The sequence below is a fragment of the Megalobrama amblycephala genome, linkage group LG18, assembly GCF_018812025.1.
Source record: "Megalobrama amblycephala isolate DHTTF-2021 linkage group LG18, ASM1881202v1, whole genome shotgun sequence".
In the NCBI taxonomy this organism is placed as follows: Eukaryota; Metazoa; Chordata; class Actinopteri; order Cypriniformes; family Xenocyprididae; genus Megalobrama; species Megalobrama amblycephala.
Window position 1 is genome coordinate 477525 of NC_063061.1, and position 20265 is coordinate 497789.

The 20265-nt window shown below is 41.1% G+C and overlaps 1 protein-coding gene across 1 annotated transcript in view; it reads right to left on the reverse strand.

Moving 5' to 3' along the window:
- stk32a (serine/threonine kinase 32A) overlaps positions 1–20265 on the reverse strand; it is a 68413-nt gene that overhangs the window by 45030 nt on the left and 3118 nt on the right. The window contains exons 3-4 of the mRNA XM_048166711.1: positions 13960–14015; positions 12562–12713 (exon numbers count right to left, since the gene is read on the reverse strand). Coding sequence (XP_048022668.1) covers positions 12562–12713; positions 13960–14015 — 208 coding nt within the window. The remainder of the gene's footprint in view (positions 1–12561; positions 12714–13959; positions 14016–20265) is intronic.

Below are 20265 nucleotides of genomic sequence, written 5' to 3' on the forward strand. Positions count from 1 at the left end.
TATATACCCTGTTTGGTTATGTCCTTTGATGGTTATCGAGCTTAAGTTACGTGTGTTATGTACTATTGATTCTCTTGAGTGTTCTTCTGTATCTGTTTGCTCTGGTGGAATATTTGGGGTGGATGTTGTTGAGCACTAGTTCAGCTCAGCCTCTGACTTCCCTTCCACCAGCATAGAGTGATGCTGAGTTCCCGGCTGCACCTTGGGCCTCCAGGCCCACGTTTCCACCTCGGCCTGTCAGCCCGTTGGCTCCTTCTCCTTCCCTCCAGCTTCTCCATTGTCCTCACTCCCTCCGTCTTCGCCCCGATCCGCTGAGCCCATCTCTGCCTCGGTGCCGCGAGCCAGCAGCTCCACCTTGAGCTTCCAAGCCGTGGATGTTGCCCTGGTCCGTTGGCCTCTCTGTTCTGCCTGTATCTTTAAACATTCTGGCTCTGCCTCCATCAGTCAGTCTCCAGGTTTTGCCCAGACCTTCAACCAAAGCTCCACCCTGGCTCCTCCTGCCGTCGGCTCAGCCATGGTTTCTCCCTCTACCGGCTCCTCCTTGTCCTTGTCCCTGTCTATCACCAGCTCCACAGTTGAAATATCAGTTACGGCACAAGGATGTGCCTTCCGGGAGGGGAGACTACTGTTACGGTTATGTATGTTTCTATGGACTCTTATTTTGATATTCTGTTTTGTTTCCATTTCTTCCTGTTTCCTTGTTCTGCTTAGTTTCGGTTTTCTTGGTTTCTTTCTGATTACGTCCTTATTTATTTCTATAGTTACCCATTATCACTACCTGTGTCTCATCTAGTTCTCAGTGTATTCATATTGACTTTGAAAAGGTTGTGGCCTAATGTGTGTGTCCACAACTGAGGTGCCCTTGAGCAAGGCACCCCCAATCGCTCCCCAGGCACTGCAGCAAGAGAAAAATGGCTGCCCATTGCTCCGGGTGAGTGTTCACAGTGTGTGTGTGTTCAATACTCACTGCTGTGTGTGTACTTGGATGGGTGAAATGCAGAGCACAAATTCCAAGTATGGGATACCATGTTTGGTTAAGTGAAAAGTGAAAGTGACATGACGTGTGGCCAAGTATGGTGTCCCATACTTGGAATTTGTGCTCTGCATTTCACCCATCCAAGTGCACAAAGAGTGCAGTTACAGTCCTAAGTAGACAGCTTGTTGCAGAAATGAGCAAGAAGTTGTATATAAAAACCATTAGGTGCAGAAAAGCAAAAGGTAAAGGGAAAAAACACATTTTAATAAAATAAACAACTTCTGGATAACACTCTACAGTTTTTATTAAGTTTTAGGGCTAGATTTACTAACAGCTTGTGCCAGCGCAAACGATCATTGTCATGAAAAAACTAAAACACGCAGTGAAAAATCATCAATGAAAAGGTGTGCACACAGTTATTTTTGGAGCTGACCTTATTGCATATGCATTTGTAGGAGTTCCCTTTCAGAAGCACATTTATGGGAAGAGAGCATTTAAATAAATCATGCAACGTGATTTATAAAGGTATGCGGTAGTCAATTTACTGGTATTTGTGAAATTATTTAATGCCCAAAAAAGCATGTCTTAACCCACTCTGTGCTTGATATGGCTGTGATAAAGAAAGCATGTGAAAGAAGGAAGGGAATTTTCTCCACTTGTGTTCATTTAATTGGAACGCCAGAGGAAGATGATATCCGAATATATCATTTGCCAAGTCACATTATTTTTAATTTGCGGCACCTGTGTTGTTAGTAGATCATCTGCACCTGATTATCATCGGCTCCACTTGTTTGTGAAATTTCCACTCCCATCTGCACTTTTATTGGATTGCGGTCTCAGGCTGATTTCCCCTGTTTTGTAAATCTGGCCCTTAATTTTTACTTTAATTTGTTTTAGTTAAATAATTTTTACTTGAGTACCTTAGCTTAAACTAAATGAAAATGAGACACTAGGTGAAATAAAATAAGTTTGTCTTTTTTTTTAACATGTATTTTATTTGAGTTAATGTTTATTTTATTTTTTATGTTATAAATAATAGATTTTTTATGTTTATAGTAATAGTATAGATAATAACTTTGAGACCAAACAGAGGGGAAAAAGGCTACAAATGAAACAGCTTTTATGCACTTCATAATCCTTTTCATGATAGAGTAGCTTGGCAAAATATGAGCAAAAAAATTATTTTTTTTAACATTGGCATTGTCAGATTTTGTGTGTCATTAATTTTTCATTCTCTATAGCTGTCTAATGACCCTTTGAAGCTGCCTGATTTGTATTTCAGGGCTTCACTGAGATCCTGCACTACTGCAAAAGAACACATCTAATAAATTACTGATGACAAGGAAAAAGGCATGGCATAAAAATGTGCTTAAGATGTCACCATGAGATTTGTCACATTGATTTTAAGCTGCACTTTGATTGACAGGCTTTAATTGTCAGTTCGCAATGCCTGCTCAGCGGCCCTTGTCAAAGAGGGACCAAATTACACCATGGTGCTGAGAAAGCGTAAGATGTGAGTCTACTTGGTCAAGGTATACTTCCTGTACAAGCACAATGGTGGCAAAAGATTGATTCACTCTGAGTGCATTTTGGGGGCTCTTTAATGAAAATGAATCTAGTTGCTAAACACAAGCCAAAATTATGTAAATATCTCTACAGCAGTTCATAAAAACCAGTTTAAAAGTGCTAATAACATAGTGCAACATTATTCATAATTAGAATGCGTCCATTAAAGCGCAATGGCTTTTGGATGAGAAAACTGTAGTCTAAATGGTATTCTCTTTTGGTTTTAGAAGGTCAGGCATTCAGATATCAGGAGAGGAGAATTCAACTTTCGCCACAAACCTCAGGTTCTCAAGCAGGAGAGTTTCAGCAGTCTGGGGAAACACACTCAGCGCGAGACACGAGACACGAGGCACGAGCTCTCCTCTTTAAATATAAAGAAGGTTGTAGTCTCAGTTGGCCATCGGAGTGGAGCCTGTCTACATCTCATTTAAAAGTAATTAGGCTTGCAATGCAAGGACCACTGCTATATCTGAACACTGCACAGATAAGTATTTGAAGTTATTGTCTATTGCCAAATATTTTACTGCAAACGTGTCTGGCATATAAGCAATGCATTTATCAAGATATCTTAGTTTCAAGATATCCAAGTGTTTTGTGGTTGGGAGAATTGATCTTGGTTTCATCAGACCACAAAATATTATAATAACCCATACAGTTGGGCGACATACTGTAATCTCATGAAAACCTGTCTGGGTTGTAATTTGACCCAAACATCAAAATAAAAATTAAAAATGATATTTTGCATAAATAAAATGGGTCAGACTTTATATTTAGTATATTTAACTACTATGTAGTTACATAGTATCTACCCATTAGTATTATCATGTACTTATTGTGTTCATGTTGTATTGGAAAGCACTTGTGGAGCTATTGAGGTGGGATATGACAGTTTAGTTTAGTGGTATGGTTAAGTTAAGGCTTAGTTAAGATGTAAGTGAATGGGTCAACAGTGTAATTATAGAAGTAATTACAGAACTGTCTTACAGCTGTAATTACATGCAGGTAAATTCTAAAATTAAGTACAATGTAATAACATGTTTGTAAAAAAAATAATAATAAGTGCATTGTATCAAATGATTCATTTAAATGTTAGTACATAGTACTTAAAAACACAATATAAAGGGGGACCAGAAAATAAATTATTGATTGATTGATTGATTGATTGCATTGTGAAAAATGCACTCTTTACTCAAAAAGGCGTCCATACATTTTGAGGGTTTTCTTTGTAATTCTCATTATTTTCTGCTGATTCTTATTACAGTCATTACAATATTTGTGAAAAAAAACACAATAAATACTATTAATATTGCTTATACTATACTTACTTATACAGCTTATACTTATAACTTGCATACCATAACCATGGGGGTTTTACCCAGGAAATTAGTTATTTTTCTTAAAGGAGTCATGAACTATGTTGTTTTATTGTTTTATAATGTTTTCTTGGGTGCACTTATGATGTTAGTATGCTTTTTACAACAAAAAATGTCATAATTGTCACAATTTTCCTACCCTGATTTCAGCTCTCTGATTTGAACGCTCTGTTTGAAGGGGCGTGTCTGCTGTGAGACTTCAGTGGAAACGCCCACTGCTGTGATTGGTGTGATTGTGATATAACTCTCGAAAACTTTTAGCACGTTTTACTATTACTGCTCTCAAAGTTAACTAATCGTGAAAAGTGTTAATTATAGCATTACATTTAGATCTATGGCATTATATTTAGATTGTGGCATGAAAGGTTGCAGTGATGAACATTGTAGTCGATCACAGACATGTTGAGTGCATGAAAGCAGTGATCTCGTCATTCAACTCAATTTCTGCACACTAATAAATGCTTTCATCATAACTAAAAGTGCAAACTCTATATAACTAAGAGATTTGTTGAAAAAAACGGGAGTTTTGATGCGAGTCCAGAACTCAGTCACTGAAAAACTCGCTCTGTTTGATTGACAGCTCCAGCGATTGTAAACGGAGCGTTCTTTGATTGCTTTCTATATATAATTTAATCACCATTTAAATAACAGATTATTTTCATCCTACTGAGAGAAACAACTTGAAGTTGAGCGTTTAGTCACTGGTTTGATTTACTGACACACAGACAAAGAACATCTGACTGTACATGAATCATTAATATCAGATCAGGCATTAGAATGAACACAGTTACTGACATGTTGTTGCATTTCTGTCGAGTCCGTATCGTAAAAGTCTGTTTGCAAAGCCTGTGCTGAAATGCGATTGATTTACCAAAGAATCCATAGTGAAATGTACCGAATATAAATAAATAAAGCTCAACTCAGACATTCACGTTGTTGAAAATAAATAACCATATTCCTGCATTAGGATCCTTTGAAAGCTAATGTTATTTTTAGTCCTGTATTGCTCTTCTCTCCTCGTCATCTCACGAACACACCAGTGGGTCGGAGCTAATGTTGCAATGATGAAGTAGGCGTTGATTTCTTCTGTGGAGGTAGCGTTTCACCTATCTATAGGCACATTCCAGGATCAGTCGTTCACTGAGCCTGGGGTCAATAAAAGCTTTTATTGGACTAACAAGGAAGTTTTCAGTTCTGAAACTTACAGGATATTCTTATAGTACGACAACCTCTTATATATCAAAAGCTCAAGGAAAAGCTGATTTCTTAATTCATGACCCCTTTAATGATTCAAATATAGCAGCCATGTGTCACACTGACAGGGTGATCAGCCAGTCACTGCCTTCTCTCATGTGATCTGCACTTTGCCATTACCCCCCTCACATTCACACTTTAGGACCTCAGTGAAAACACAATGAGCTGCCTCCCTCTGAAAATTGATCTGCTGGTGTCACTGTTCGACAATGTCACTTCTCAGAAATGAGTGCTTTACACATTATTTAATCTCATGTTTTGAAATACTTGTTTTGTTTTACCACTGAAAAATACTACTGTACATAATTTGATGACACTGACATTTAATTATTTTAAATTTGTCAAAAAATTGGACTAAACTGAGGTGAATTATGTGCTGACACTTTAAAGTCTTTATATATATAATGCATCATGAAAGTATTTTAATGCATTAATTGTGCATTGTAATGCACCTTATAAAACATTGTATTGTCTCATGAATGAATATTTATAACCACTGTTATAACATTATGATACTTATCTATTCATTGTTACACAGAGAGAGAGAGAGAGAAAGAGAGAGAGAGAGAGAGAGAGAGAGAGAGTACAGTAGCTTGATGTCTCTCACATCTGACCTTGAGTGCCTCTTTCGGTCCAGTAAAACTCACATGCATCTGCAGCACTGCAGGGGAACACGCACAATGCACACCTTCTTTTCAAACTGCTGCCAAGCACATTACCATTCCCCAGGCATTCTTATAAAATTTACCGTCCCATGCGGCAGGACTATTATTTAGAGAGGACTGTTTTCTCTTCTCCGCTGTAAGGCATTTTTACGTATTATTTAATTTGTAATAAAAAATGCACTGGTATCGATTTACTCATTTGCAGTTTAGTCATTCATGCAACACATTCTGATGTGGATGATGGATTCTGCTCCAGCATGCTTCATTGAAGTCTGACAAAGAAAACAAGACGTGTATCACTCGATTTGAGGTGTTTTTAGTTGATTCTAAATCCAATATGGTCTCATTAATGTTCGTAGGCATTCATGCATAAGTTGTGTTAATATTGTTTTATATATTTGATTTATTATTTTATTTTTATTAAATTTATTTTGTATTATATTTAATAATGCTAATTATTATTATTATTATAATTGTATTATTTAATAACTGTCACAATTATGTTTAGTTAGTTTCATTTTCAATGATTTTTAGTTGGTTTGTTTTCAGTCACGTTGCTTGACATTTAGTTTGTTATCTTGTGTATAAATGCTCTCTTTTTTCAGTTCCTTATTGTCCCGCATTGTTTGTGTCTTGCGACACGCTACAAGCTACCTGCCTCTCGCAATGGATTATTTGAGTTTGATTTTGTAAATAAAGACTGTTTGGGAACCTTTTTCATCCTTCTCTTCTTCATCATCTGAACCAACACGTGACAGAATACTGGACCTAAAAGATGAAGATAATGGAGATTGCATCCAATGGCATTCCCCTATGAGGAGCTTGTCCAAGCCCAACGGGGTTGGGATTTTTATATTTCAAGGAAGAAGGACCTTAGAGGAGTATGTGGAAGAGTTCATCGGTGCCAGCCACCTCGCCACCTGGATGACATCATGCTCATGGAGGGGTTTTGGATCGGACTCAGTGATGAGATCCGGCTGGTGATGCCCCGGGGAAACACTCTTGCTGGACACTGGCTAAGTACATCAGCTTTGCCCTTTGGGTCAACGGATCTTCTTTTGTTGTAGGAGTAGTAGAAGAGGATCCAGCAGTCAGCGTCAGGTCCCACTCACCATCCATCACTGCCCCAGATCCAGACCCAGTGCCTACGCCCACCGCAGATACAGATACGGAGCCAGAGCCCACCGCAGACTGAGAGACCAAGCCATTACCCATCACGGACATCGAACCTGAGACAAAGCCCACAATGGAGCCAGAGCCAGCTGCCAAGTCCATCCTGGAAGCTAAGCCTGAGGTCCCGACTGACCAGGTATGTGAGCCTGCAGCAGAATCCGCGCCTGTAGGAATATTGGTGGTGATAGGTGAGGAGGAAAGCCTGATCGACTGGGATTCGGATGTAGTGCTTCTCACCCTTCCCACCAACGAACCTTCTCTGTCGCTGGTCTCTTCCTGGACTAATGTATGTTTGTCACCTCTTTTTATTACCTCTGGTCCCGCCCAACTCAGAATCTTCGATATCTTCATCGCTGCTGGTCCTGTCCAGCCCTAGATCGTCATCACCACCAGTCCTTCCTCTTCTGCACGCTCTACCGAAGCCAGCCATTCCCTTGGCTCTGCATCTACTGGCTCCCTTTAGCCCCTCAACATCAATTCAATTCAATTTTATTTATAAAGCACATTTAAAATCAACCTAAGTTGGCCAAATGCTGTACATAGAGGTAAAAATAAAAAGAAAAGAAGAAAAATACAAAAGAACACATACAAATTACAAAGAATTAAAAGCACAAGAAAAAAGATGTGTTTTTAGCATGGATTTATATTCGGCAAAGGTAGAAGCAGTTCTGACTGGTAGTGGCAGGCTATTCCACAGCTTAGGGCCCACTACTGCAAAGGCTCAGTCTCCCCTGTGTTTCAGGCGAGATTGTGGTACCAAGACGACCATTTTGGGATCAAAGTGATCTGGAAGGATTGTACGTAACAATCAAATCAGAGAGATATTTAGAAGCTAAATTACTGAGAGCTTTGTAAACAAATAACAGAATCTTGTAGTCGATACTATATCGGACTGGCAGCCAGTGCAAAGAATGTAAGATAGGTGTGATATGGTCTTGTTTCAACCCTCGTTTCAACATCAACCCTGCCATGCAGCCCTGATCTGCCTTGGAGCTTCCGGTCCCCAGCTCTGCCCTGGTGTGAGGAGTCCCGGGCTTTGCCTCATCCCTCAGAGCCCTCAGTTCCACCTTGGACCGTCGACCAATCAGCTCTGCCATGGCTCCTTGAACCCTTGGCTCCACCCAAGGTCCTGTTTTTGACCCTCTCTATGAAACACTCTCTATTGATAGTCGTTGCGCATTCAAGACTTGGAAGTAAACACCTACTGCTATGACTGGGTAACAGTTTTGCATACTAAAATAATTTTCAACATCCCCGCCATTACATGTCTGGAATTGTTTTACAATGTTAAAAAATGGCAACCGGTGAAATTCAGCCATACATGTTTGAGCCAGAGTCTGATGATGAGGTGTGTAACTGAACTACATTAAAATGTTTATCTCATTACATAGTTGAAACATTTGCGAACTGTGAAACGCTTAAACTTATTACATATGCTCAAGTCTTGGTTTTGGCAAATAAAGTTTAGGTTCTTGGAGGTACCAAAGTTGACAAACTTAGTGTTTCGTGTGAACGAATTAAGAATGAATGTACTGTCATATCGTTAGCCTCATAGCATAAATGCCTAAGTCATTTTTTTGGCCAAATTGTGATATCTGCCATTGAAATATGATCTGGGCAATTATGCTATGAGGCTAACGATATGTACCGTAACTGTCATTCTTATATTCCTAGTTCATCATTTTCAGTAATGTGGAAAAAGTATATCTTATCAATTACACTGTGTCTGTCAGGGTTACATCTAGTTGTCTTTTTGTTTTTTGGGGGTTTCTTCTTGTCTAGTCCTTGTTTTACCCTTGTTACTGATTAGTTTCACCTATGTCTGGTTTGGTTGCCTTTGTTCTCCCCTTGTGTACATATAGCCTTGTATTACCCTTGTCTTTGTTTAATGTGTGGTTTGCTTAGCTGTTTATCCTGCGATTCTCCAACAATCTCCTATATGTTTTGGTTTGATTATTGAAGACAAATTAATATATTATCTCTTTGTAGAGACGAATTTCCTTCTGCAGAACAGACACTCACTGAAGGAATATGTTGAATATAATATCCTTGGCCAGATGCTGTTGAGGGAGGATCACCTTCCCGGAAATTGAGGAAAAAAAGACACAGTCCGAGCCAGAGTCTTGGCATCAGCGTAGAGTCCCCCATAGGAAAGTGACACCACCCACCCCTCAGGCCAGTGCCAAGAACCCCAGGAGGGCTTCAAAGCAGCCCTGTGACGAGTGACCCAGACAGGAGAAGAGATGCTTTTTCCAGCCAGGAGATGGTAGAGTTACCAATCAAACCCCCGGTGGAGGGCTAGGAAGAGAAACTTTTGTTTCCCTTTTATTTAATTTCACCATATGCACAAAGGGCATATGCACAATGGCACTTTCATTTTCGGAAAAAGAGTGGTGCCTTCATTATCTGGGTCACACAGTCAATGTCTACGGCCCTCGTTATCAAGATGGCTGTACATTGAACACTCACAGCATTAGCGTTATGGATGCTGCCTCAAGTTCCCTGCCTCCTTGCTTTCCTTCCAGCAGGAAAGGTTGGAGAGAGTGCATCATGACACAGTTGATGGTAAGTCCTTAGGGAAGCATGACCTGATCATCAGGTTCCTTAGAGGTGCCAGGAGGTTAAATCCTCCAAGTCTTCACCTTATCCCTTCTTGGGACCTCACTGTAGTGTTGCTGGGCCAAGAGAGCCCCATTTGAGCCCCTGGAGTCAGTCGAGCTTAGTGCCCTCTCGTTGAAGGCGGCCCTCCAGACCACAATCAGTTCCATCAAGAGGTTTGGGGACCTGCAAGCGTTCTGTTAGCGAAACGTGCCTTGAGTTCATTCTGGCATATTCTCACGTGATCTTGAGAGCCCGACTGGGCTATGTGCCCAAAGTTCCCACTACCCCTTTTTCAGAGATCAGGTGGTGAACTTGCAAGCACTTATTCTGGCTGTATCCCGTGCATGCTCTTCGCATCCACTTGGACTGCACAAAGAGCTTCAGATGCTCTGAGCAGCTCTTTGTCTGTTTTGGGGGTAAGAAGGCTGTCTCCAAACAGAGGATTTCCCACTGGATTGTGGATGCTATTTTTCTGGCATACCAAACCCAGGGTGTGCCGTGCCCCCCGAGGTGATAACACCGATTCATTATTGGCCGGCTCCTATGTCAGGATCACATGCATGCATCGTGGTGCTCATGTGTTCAGCTTCGGCCAATACTGAGACAGCGTTCGGATGTAAACAAGGAAGCCTACACTGAGTTCACTACATCAATTACGTATGACAACAGTTCAAATTTGTTGTTTTTGTTTTGTTTTTGAGCACAAAAATTATTATTGTCACTTTTAGCATTAAGATTTAACCACTGTAGTCACCTTTCTGGACCTCAAAAGGTGCAATGACGTTGCTGCCTATGTGTGGTTCAGATATCCTTAGATTTCATCAACAATATCTTAATTTGTGTTCTGAAGATAAACGAAGGTCTTACGGTGTGGAACGACATGAGGGTAAGTCCTTAATGACAGAAATTTCATTTTTGGGTGAACTAACCCTTTAATCGCCTTCCATCCACCGTCTGTCATGAACCCAGTGCCAGTGCCTATGCCCACCAAAGACCTAAAGCCAGAGCCCATTGAGACCCAGACCCTCTACTTCAGGGATGGCCAACCTCGGTGCTGAAGGACCACAGTCCTGCAGAGTTTAGCTCCAACCCTGATAAAAACTCACCTGCTTGTAGCTTTCTAGATATCCTGAAGACATTGCTAAGCTGGTTCAGGAGTGTTTTATCAGTCTCAAGTCCCCTTCGTCACTTCTGGTCCTGCCAAGCCTCCCACTCCCTCCTCATCTGACTTCATCTAGTTCCCAGCCCCAGCTGGCTCCCTTCAGCCCCTCGGCTCCTTCTTCGGTGGCTCCGGCCAGCAATTCGAATCCACCTTAGCTTCTGACTTCCTGGTATCCAGCTGCACTTTGACCCTCCACCCCTCTGGCTCGACTGGGCTCCACCTCCGCCTGGGTCTCCACCTCTTCCGGCTCCACCTCAATCAGACAGGTTCCTGTATACACCCAGGCTCCTCCCTCCATCGGTTCCGCCATGGGCCTTCATTCTGGTGACTCTGCTTCCTGGCTCCTCCCTCAGTTGTCTCCTCCTTGGTCCTTCCTTCTGCTGTCTCTCCCATGGACTCTTCCCTTTGACCCTCCTCCAATGATCTTTGTTTCTGTTTTTCCCACTTCCTCCACTAACTTGTAGTTTATATTACAGTTATGGTACGCCAACAAAGCAGTATGTTCAAATACATTGTACTCAAAATACAGTAGGTCAAAAGTACCTGGATGACCTACTACTTCCACCAAGATTCTGAAGTGCGCATCCGTTAAACACTTTACTATTCAATGAGGCCGCAAGAGAGGATTTGTGAATGGCGGAGAATCAACACAGCTGACGCAGTAGATCACATGACAGTGACAACAATGTGTCCGAATTTCATTCATACCACACATATTTATACTATATAGAACAGTGTTTCCCAACCCTGGTCCTGGAATACCCCCAACTCTGCACATTTTGCATGTCTCCCTAATCAAACACCTGATTCAACTCAAGTTAGTAGAGACTTCAAGACCTGAAATGGTTCTCAGTTTAGAGAGACATCCAAAATGTGTACTGTTGGGGGTACTCCAGGACCAGGGTTGGGAACCACTGATATAGAACATACTTTTTTAACGGTTAGAGTTAAGGGTAAGTTTCAAACCAAATGTAGTACCTACTATACAGTAAATAGGTCAATATAATATATTTTGGCTTTTTACAACTTAATTTCACAATAATAACATAATATACATAATCGTTTTGTTCTGTGCTAAGACAAAAAACAAAAAATAAATAAAACCCACAATAATTTCTGCAGTCTGTAAAGCTAGCCCGTATGTGTTCAGCACATGAACAATATTTAAAATTTAAAAACCTTTTTTTTTTTTCTTTTTTTTTTATCTATGCAGAGTGTTGTTTGCTTTAAGCCAAACAGAACAAATCAGGTATAAACCGGAAATGATTTTCGATTAGACCAATATAAAAATGCACTTTACATAAATTACATGGTTGTTTTACTTTTCTTTAAATTGCACTTCAGTGCAATAACAAAAACTATACATAGAAAATATAGTTAGAATGAGTTGTTCGCTTAGCAACATGCTAAAGGCAGAATAAACAGAGTGCTAGGTGTGCATACTGTGTGAATGGCTGCTTAGTCAAGTCTCTCATATACTGAGTGACATTTTGATAGTGTCTAATGTCATCTACTCATGAAGTTCCATTTCAGTTAAGAGATGTGGCCAGCTACACACACAGAAATGAGTCAGCTCAGTAGGTTTTAAGAAGCTTTTCATTGTAATTTTTAGCTTTTGTTTCTTAGTAGGCTACTTATTCAGCTGTAACACTCCAAGGTCACCTGTTTCTGATTACATCATAAAAATGTAACATATGTACAGAACAGTATTCAAGGTTATTTTGTAAATTATACTGCTGCTGGACTATGTTTCAGCACTAATGAATCACTTAATGACTTAGAGAAACTCACCAGAAATTGACCAGGAAAGGGTGCTCTAGGTTCTGCATTATCTGGAGCTCTTTGAAGACATTGCGCACCTCATTGCGCTCCACGCACTGAAGTTTGTTCATATACTTCATGGCATACATTTTCTTTGTGTCCTTTTTCTGAACAATGCATACCTGAAAAAAAAAGATAAGTGGTCTTTATTGAAAAAAATCATAATCCAAGGTTGGACAGTCACTGTGGCACTTAATAGAGTGCATTAGTGCCGCCCACTTTTTAAGCAGTGGTGGTTTTGTAATTATTTTTTCCATACATTTTCCTAAAACCATGAACCAAATATATAAGCCATGAACCAATCCAACCAGCTAGGTAAATAACAACAAAATGACTAAAGTACAAGACTGTGTACTTAACGGCCTTAATGTGGGAAATTACTACAATTCCATGAAGCAAATTAAAAAAATAATCAAATTAAAAATGATATATAATTACATAATAATCCAATATATTGTTACACAACATGCGATTTCTAACTGTTTACATGTCAAAACTGACAGTGTTTACCTGAATACTCACCAAGACGGGCATTTTGACTTAATTTTGTGTGTATTTCACCATTTAAATGCCATGAAAAAGAACTTAATTTGAGTTGTTTGAGAGACGCCACTTATATACAGTAGATCAGTGGTGCGCACTTTTGGTGTGAGTGCGAAACCTGCAGAAATTAGTAAAATTATGCTCAATACCCACAACCACGCACCGAAATTCATGCCCTGTTACAACACTATTCAGCCAGAGCGAATGAGACGAGTGAGTGAGAGGAGGCAGGTGTGTGTCAAATTGTCAATTCGCTGTCGAAGAGAAAAGAGAGCAAGGACGTGCAGCTAGTATCCGTGTATCAGTACTGCAGAAAATGAGTTCTGGAATTGTTTCAGTTATTTCAATATCGATACATATCGAAATATCTATGTTTTTGACAACACTAGCATGCACACATATATTATATATTACGCAAACAAATGGGCTGATGTCCCTGCATGATAGGCCAGTCCTTGGCAAAACAAAACAAAACAAAACAAAACAAAAAAACACTTGAATCGGCCCCAAAGTGCGTCAGCCACCGGGAAAATGCCAGGTATGCCAGATTACCAATCCAGCCCTGTTGGGCATTAATAGATAATTACAGTTGGCTTGCCATACTATGGAGTCAATATAGTAGTAATTATCCGTCTTGAGGCCAACTGGAGCACTTATTCTTGAGTTAATTGAATCCTGCAAATTAGGCCTTATTCTACATTATCAATGTTTGAAGCACAATCAATAAAGGTCACTGATGATTTACTTTGGCCTCAGTACCATTGAGCTTCAATATGTTTGTTTGTTTATTTGTTTGTTCTCTAGTAAATATAAAGCAAAACTTACTTTCCCAAAGCTGCCTTTACCAATGGCTCTCAGGATCTGAAAGTGGTCGAAATTGACTGTGGAGAGACAAAAATGTAATGTAGCAGTTAGTGCATTGCAAGATACAATCAAAAAATAAATAAATAAATAAATAAATATTCTTTTTTTTTTTGTCCATACATTGAAAATCAATAAGGTTCATATGTTTCAAGCTCCAAAATAACAATAACAGTGTATTGTCTTTGTCCAGCGAGCACAGTAAACACTGTAGCAGATGGGATGAACAGAACTGATTCAGTCTCTGTTTTGTTTCCCCCAAGGACAATTACTCTGCTGAATTGTAAATAAAACAAATTGACAGCAAATTTAAATTTCTTTACGAAGTTGCTTATCTGATTTAAACAGTTATGCAGTCTGACTCAAAGCATAATCTCTCTCCTCATCTAATGCAGCCAAACTCATCGCCTGACCTGTGAATGAACCCTGTCCAATCTCTCTGTTCTGAAAACTTGTCTATCTGAAACTGCAGTCCAAGGCAGTCTAATATATCCCGTCAGCAGCAATTACAGTTTGATGGTCAATACTCGATAGTCACTACTCTGTTGTGTAAGGACCAGCAATTACATATTTTTTATTAAGTCTCGGCCTCAGGCAGCATGCTCACAGTCTTAGTATAGTTTTTCTGATGCATATTGGCAATAGCTTTCTCAAAATGACAAACTTTTATCTAATTGGCAGACCTTAACATGCAACTATCAGCAGTGAAAGTGAGTGCCAAATAAAACTTTTTCCCAGAATGCTCTAATATTCCCAAACGTCTTCAAAACATTGTCAAACAACACAAAGCATGAAGAAATAAAGACATTGAAGTACTATTTGACATAAGCGTGAGTAATTTTTTGTTTAAATTTATTTCCACAGTGTATTTACCCAAGAAAGTACTGAGTAATATAAATGGACATAAAGAGGGTTAAGTTTAGGTTTAGGGTTAGGATTTGGGTTAATACCAATTACCCAGTTATTGACATTACTACAGTAAGTTCATAATATGTACATGCAGAACAGGACTGTAAAATAAAGTGTTATGAAGTTTTGGGAGAACTGCAGTGCCTTAAAGGAATACCCTTATTCATTCAGTAGACCTCAACTCTGTGTGTGTATAGTGAATTCAATGTACGTGTAATTCATGAAGAAGTTGCCCAGTTACACCAAGCCAGTGCAAACAAAACTGAAAGATTATTATTATTGCTTTCTAGACCTTTACAACTGTTACCATTAGCCGCCCATTATGAAAAGGTATTCGGTGGGTCTAAAACCCCTGGCCATTGGCCACGAGGAAGCCCTGATGAGGCCCGATAAAGACCCAGAAGTGACAGCAGAGAACACGACTGGCCTTGGCACGCACTAGCACGCTCGCTTTTGGCCCGACAATGGAAACACGGCTAATGGTGTTCCCTGGTGGCAGTGGCCTCTTTCAGCAGGATAATGCACCCTACCACACTGCACAAATTGTTCAGGAATGGTTTGAGGAACATGACAAAAAGCTCTAGGTGTTGCCTTGGCCTACAAATTCCCCAGATGTCAGCCCGACTGTGCATCTAAGGGATGTGCTGGACCAACAAATCTGATCCACGGAGCCCCACATCGCAACTTGCAGGACTTAAAGGATCTGCTGCTAATGTCTTGGTGCCAGAAACCACAGAGGTCTCAGAGCTGTTTTGGCAGCATGAGGGGGACCTACACAATATTAGGCAGGTGCTTTTAATGTTGTGGCTGATCAGTATCTGACAGTGTCATATCTGACAGGAGCACAGATATGAAGCAATATAAAGAGGTTTATTAAAATTTTGCTGCCTTCTGTTGGTACATACAGTAGTAGTAATGTTTCTTTAAAAGATTAATATTTATGTCTTTTTTCCTCTTTAATATATATTTAATCTATACGAAGTATTGCATTTTGGTCCAAGGAAAGGTCGCTTTGTGATTATACATTTCATAGTTTTACTAAAATAAAGAGAAATGCTACTTTTAATACTGTATTTTTGTAAAGAACATTCTGGTGATAAACTTCACAGTTTAAATGTAGTGCTATTTTAAAAATGAAAGGGACATTTGAGGGGCATATTTTGTCCCATATCTCAAGAGCCTTTGAGTGAACTATTGAGTGTGGGCAAACGATCTAGGACAGCCACTTAGAGAACGCTGACACCCTTTTTCACAGTGACTTCCAGAGGGGTCATAAGCTTGTCCTAAATAGTAAATGCCCAATCTCTTAAAAGGAAATTCTTACCACAAAAATGAATAACAATTTCCAAATCAAGGCTTCAATAAATTTGAAATATGGCCTGAAGATCTCAAACTCTCCCAATATAATTATGAATGTACATTGTATTTTAATGTTGTTTACAACATTAATAGGTTAATAGGCATTTACCAACCAATACTACAGTATTTTGTATGTTTTGTATGATTTTGTTTTCCTTTTGCTGCCTGTCTGTAAAGTCATAGAAACTTTGGGGGTGGGCACTTTTTACGCCTAAAACAATCTCACTGTCAGGATATAGCCGACTCGAGAGAGATGTATAAGAGATAACAGTGCTTTATTTGAACAAATTCCTAACTGAGTAATGATAATACATCAATGATCAAGTCAGGTATTAAAGGGTTAGTTCACCCAAAAATTTAAATTCTCACCCTCATGTTGTTCCACACCTGTAAGACCTTCGTTCATCTTCGGAACACAAATTAAGATATTTTTGATGAAACCCGATGGCTCAGTGAGGCCTGCATTACCAGCAAGACAATTAACACTTTCAATGCCCAGAAAGCTACTAAAAACATATTTAAATCAGTTCATGTGACTACAGTGGTTCAACCTTAATGTTATGAAGCGACGAGAATACTTTTTGTGTGCCAAAAAACAAAATAACGACTTTAATCAATAATATCTAGTAATGGGCGATTTCAAAACACCGCTTCATGAAGCTTCAAAGCTTTACGAATCTTTTGTTTCAAATCAGTGGATCCGAGTGCATATCAAACTGCCAAAGTCACGTGATTTCAGTAAAAACGAGGCTTCATTACCTCATAAGTGTTTCGGAAATTTCAATGGTTCACCACTGGGGGTCGTGACTTTGGCAGTTTGATACGCGCTCCGAACCACTGATTTGAAACAAAAGATTCATAAAGCTTCGAAGCTTCATGGAGCAGTGTTTTGAAATCGCCCATTACTAGATATTGTTGCATAAAGTTATTTTGTTTTTTTGGCGCACAAAAAAGTATTCTCGTCGCTTCATAACATTAAGGTTGAACCACTGTAGTCACATGAACTGTTTTAAATATGTCTGTAGTAGCTTTCTGGGAATTGAAAGTGTTAATTATCTTGCTGGCAATGGAGGCCTCACTGAGCCATCGGATTTTATCAAAAATATCTTAATTTATGTTCTGAAGATGAACGAAGGTCTTACGTGTGTGGAATGACATGAGGGTGAGTAATTAATGGCAGAATTTTCATTTTTGAGAGAAATAGACGCAGAAGCAAGAAGACAGGATCTTGGGAATCGCAGGAGGTAATATTTTCAGGTAAGTAATCCGTAGACTAAGTCGTAGACCAGACAATGAGTGTGTTTGAGGTGTGTGCTTATATGCCAGAGGTGATGAGTGTGCTGATGAGGAGCAGGTGATGGCTGAGTGAACAGGAACAAGAACAGGATGGATGCTGGGAAATGTAGTGTGCTAAGATGACTGGGCTGGTCATGGGAGTTTGTGACATTACCCCCATCCCCTGTGGAGCTCCTGACGCCCACATTAAATGTAACAGTCCTTAAGGATGTTGTTATGTGTTGTAATTGAGGGCCTGGTGGGGAGGTAAAGTGGAGGATTGTCTGGGGTGGGGACATGGTGGAGTCGCTGGAGGGAATGCAGAGACCAGGCGATGATGCTGGTCCCGGATGACAGGGCAGAGCTGAAGACCACCACAGCCAAGCCAGCAAAACTGAAAATCGCCACGGTGGAGCAGAAGACCACCACAGCAGAACAGTCATGACCAAAGATCCCTACAGTGGAGTAGAAGAGCACTACAGCAGAATAGACAAGACCAAAGATCCCCACAGTGGAGCAGAAGACCACCACAGCTGAGCAGATGATTCAGGGACCCTGGGCGCAGGGACCCTGACCACTGATTAAGTGGCCAGCAGGACAGAGCAGGCAGCAGATGTGACCACAAGGATAGGGCAGGTAGAGAGGACCAGGCAGAAGAGTTCTCTGGTTTTATATATCTTGTGTCACATGAGAGTTTCTGGAATGCTGACGTCGGAAGGGCCGGCTGACTTGAGAAAGTATGGAGGGCTGGCTGACTTGAGAAAGTCTGGAGGGCTGGCTGACTTGAAAACATCTGGAGGGCCGGCTCACTTGAGAACATCTGGAGGGCCGGCTGACGTGAGACCTTCAGGAGGGACGGCTGAGAGACGGACGTCTAGAGTGAAGGCCTGCCCGGCAAATCAGAAAGAACATACACAGAGATCATAAGGTCGGCCATTGGGGCTGAGATGAGGGAGCTAAGATCAGCCTCTGTGGCCAACTTGTGGGAACTTGGGGCAGCCTCCTTAGCCGATACGGCACAGGAAAGCATTTCAGGAGCAACTTCCTTGGTCGTAACTCTGTAGAGAGAGCGGATTCCTTAATGATTTGTGTGAACACAAAACTGTGTCCCGGGGCTGGAGCAGACACTAGCCTGTGCTCAGGGGCTGGAGCGGACACTGTGCTGTGCTCAGGAGCTAAAGCGGACACTGTCCTGTGCTCAGGGGCTGGAGCAGACACTAGACTGTGCTCAGAGGCAGGAGCGGACACTGTCCCGGGTCCCGGAGGACACAGCAGAGCTGAAGACTCCCAGGATGGAGCAGAAAACCACTACAGCCAAGCTGACAAAACTGAACATGCCCACGGTAGAGCAGAGGACCACCACAGCAGAACAGGCATGACTGAAGATCCCCACAGTGGAGCAGAAGAGCACCACAGCAGAACAGATGAGACCAAAGATCCCCACAGTGGAGCAGAAGACCACCACAGCTGAGCAGACGATTCAGGGAGCCAGAGTAAACCCCACTGATTAGGTGGCCAGCAGGACGGAGTGGGTAGCAGAGCTGACCGCCAGGACAGGGCAGGTAGAGAGGACTAGGCAGGGGCTTGAACCGATGCTGGAATGTGCCCAGTTGCTGGAGCTGACACTGGACTGTGCTCAGGGGCTGGAGCTGACACTGGACTATGCTCAAGGGGCTGGAGCTGACACTGGAATGTGCCCAGGGGCTGGAGCTGACATTGGATCATGCTCAAGGGCTGGAGCTGACACTGGAATGTGCCCAGGGGCTGGAGCTGACACTGGACTATGCTCAAGGGGCTGGAGCTGACTCTTGGGTTAGACCGGGCTCTGAAGCAAACTCTTGGGCTGGAGTAGGCTCTGGAGTGGACTCTGAGACAGCCATTGGAGTGGTGATGAAAGACTTGAATGTGTTGAGATCTTCTGAATAGCATGCTTTAGAAACACTGAGCATGTATTCATTGCCACCCATGCTGACACAATTGGAGGGTCAGATAATTTGGCCAAAAGGTCACTGCTTCGAAACACTGGTTTCTTGGATTGGGGAATGGCATCCTTGATGTGATAATACCTGAGTTTGGGCAACTTGCTTGGCCTAGAGCTGAACATATTGGATGCTGTGGAAGACAACCCTTTATCCTCTGAAAATCCCATGGGTGCTGACACATGAGACCGAGGGGGTTGCTCAAGTGTGGTATCCTCATCACTAACCTCACCCACAGTGTAGGGAGAGCCACACATCCACAGCACCATGCACAGATGATGGGAGTTTGTGACACTCACATATTATGTAGGTTATTTTCCCATTGACTAGCACCATTCCAATTTTCTTCAGGATATGTAAGAATCTAGTTGAATAGTTGTTTGCTCTACTGAGTCATTGTGCGCACTGCTGTATACCCACATACATAATTACCTTGTAAAATGGGCCAATCTGCTTTTTGCTATAACTGTACTTGTGATGGCCCATCTCTTCCTTAGACTCGTGTACACATACACACAGGTGTATTGGAATCTGGGTTGTAAATTTAAGACCCACTTGCACAAACAGATTTTGAAGATCCTCAATAAATGAATTTTTGCACTCAGCAGCTTACTTTGGAGAAATTATGTTTTAAAGTGGGCAATCTTAAAACAGAAAATTGACATTGATTGTTTTGTCAGGATTATTAAGTTTAGCTACAGTACATAACTACATTTACATACAGCAGCAGAGGGGAAGTTGAATAACA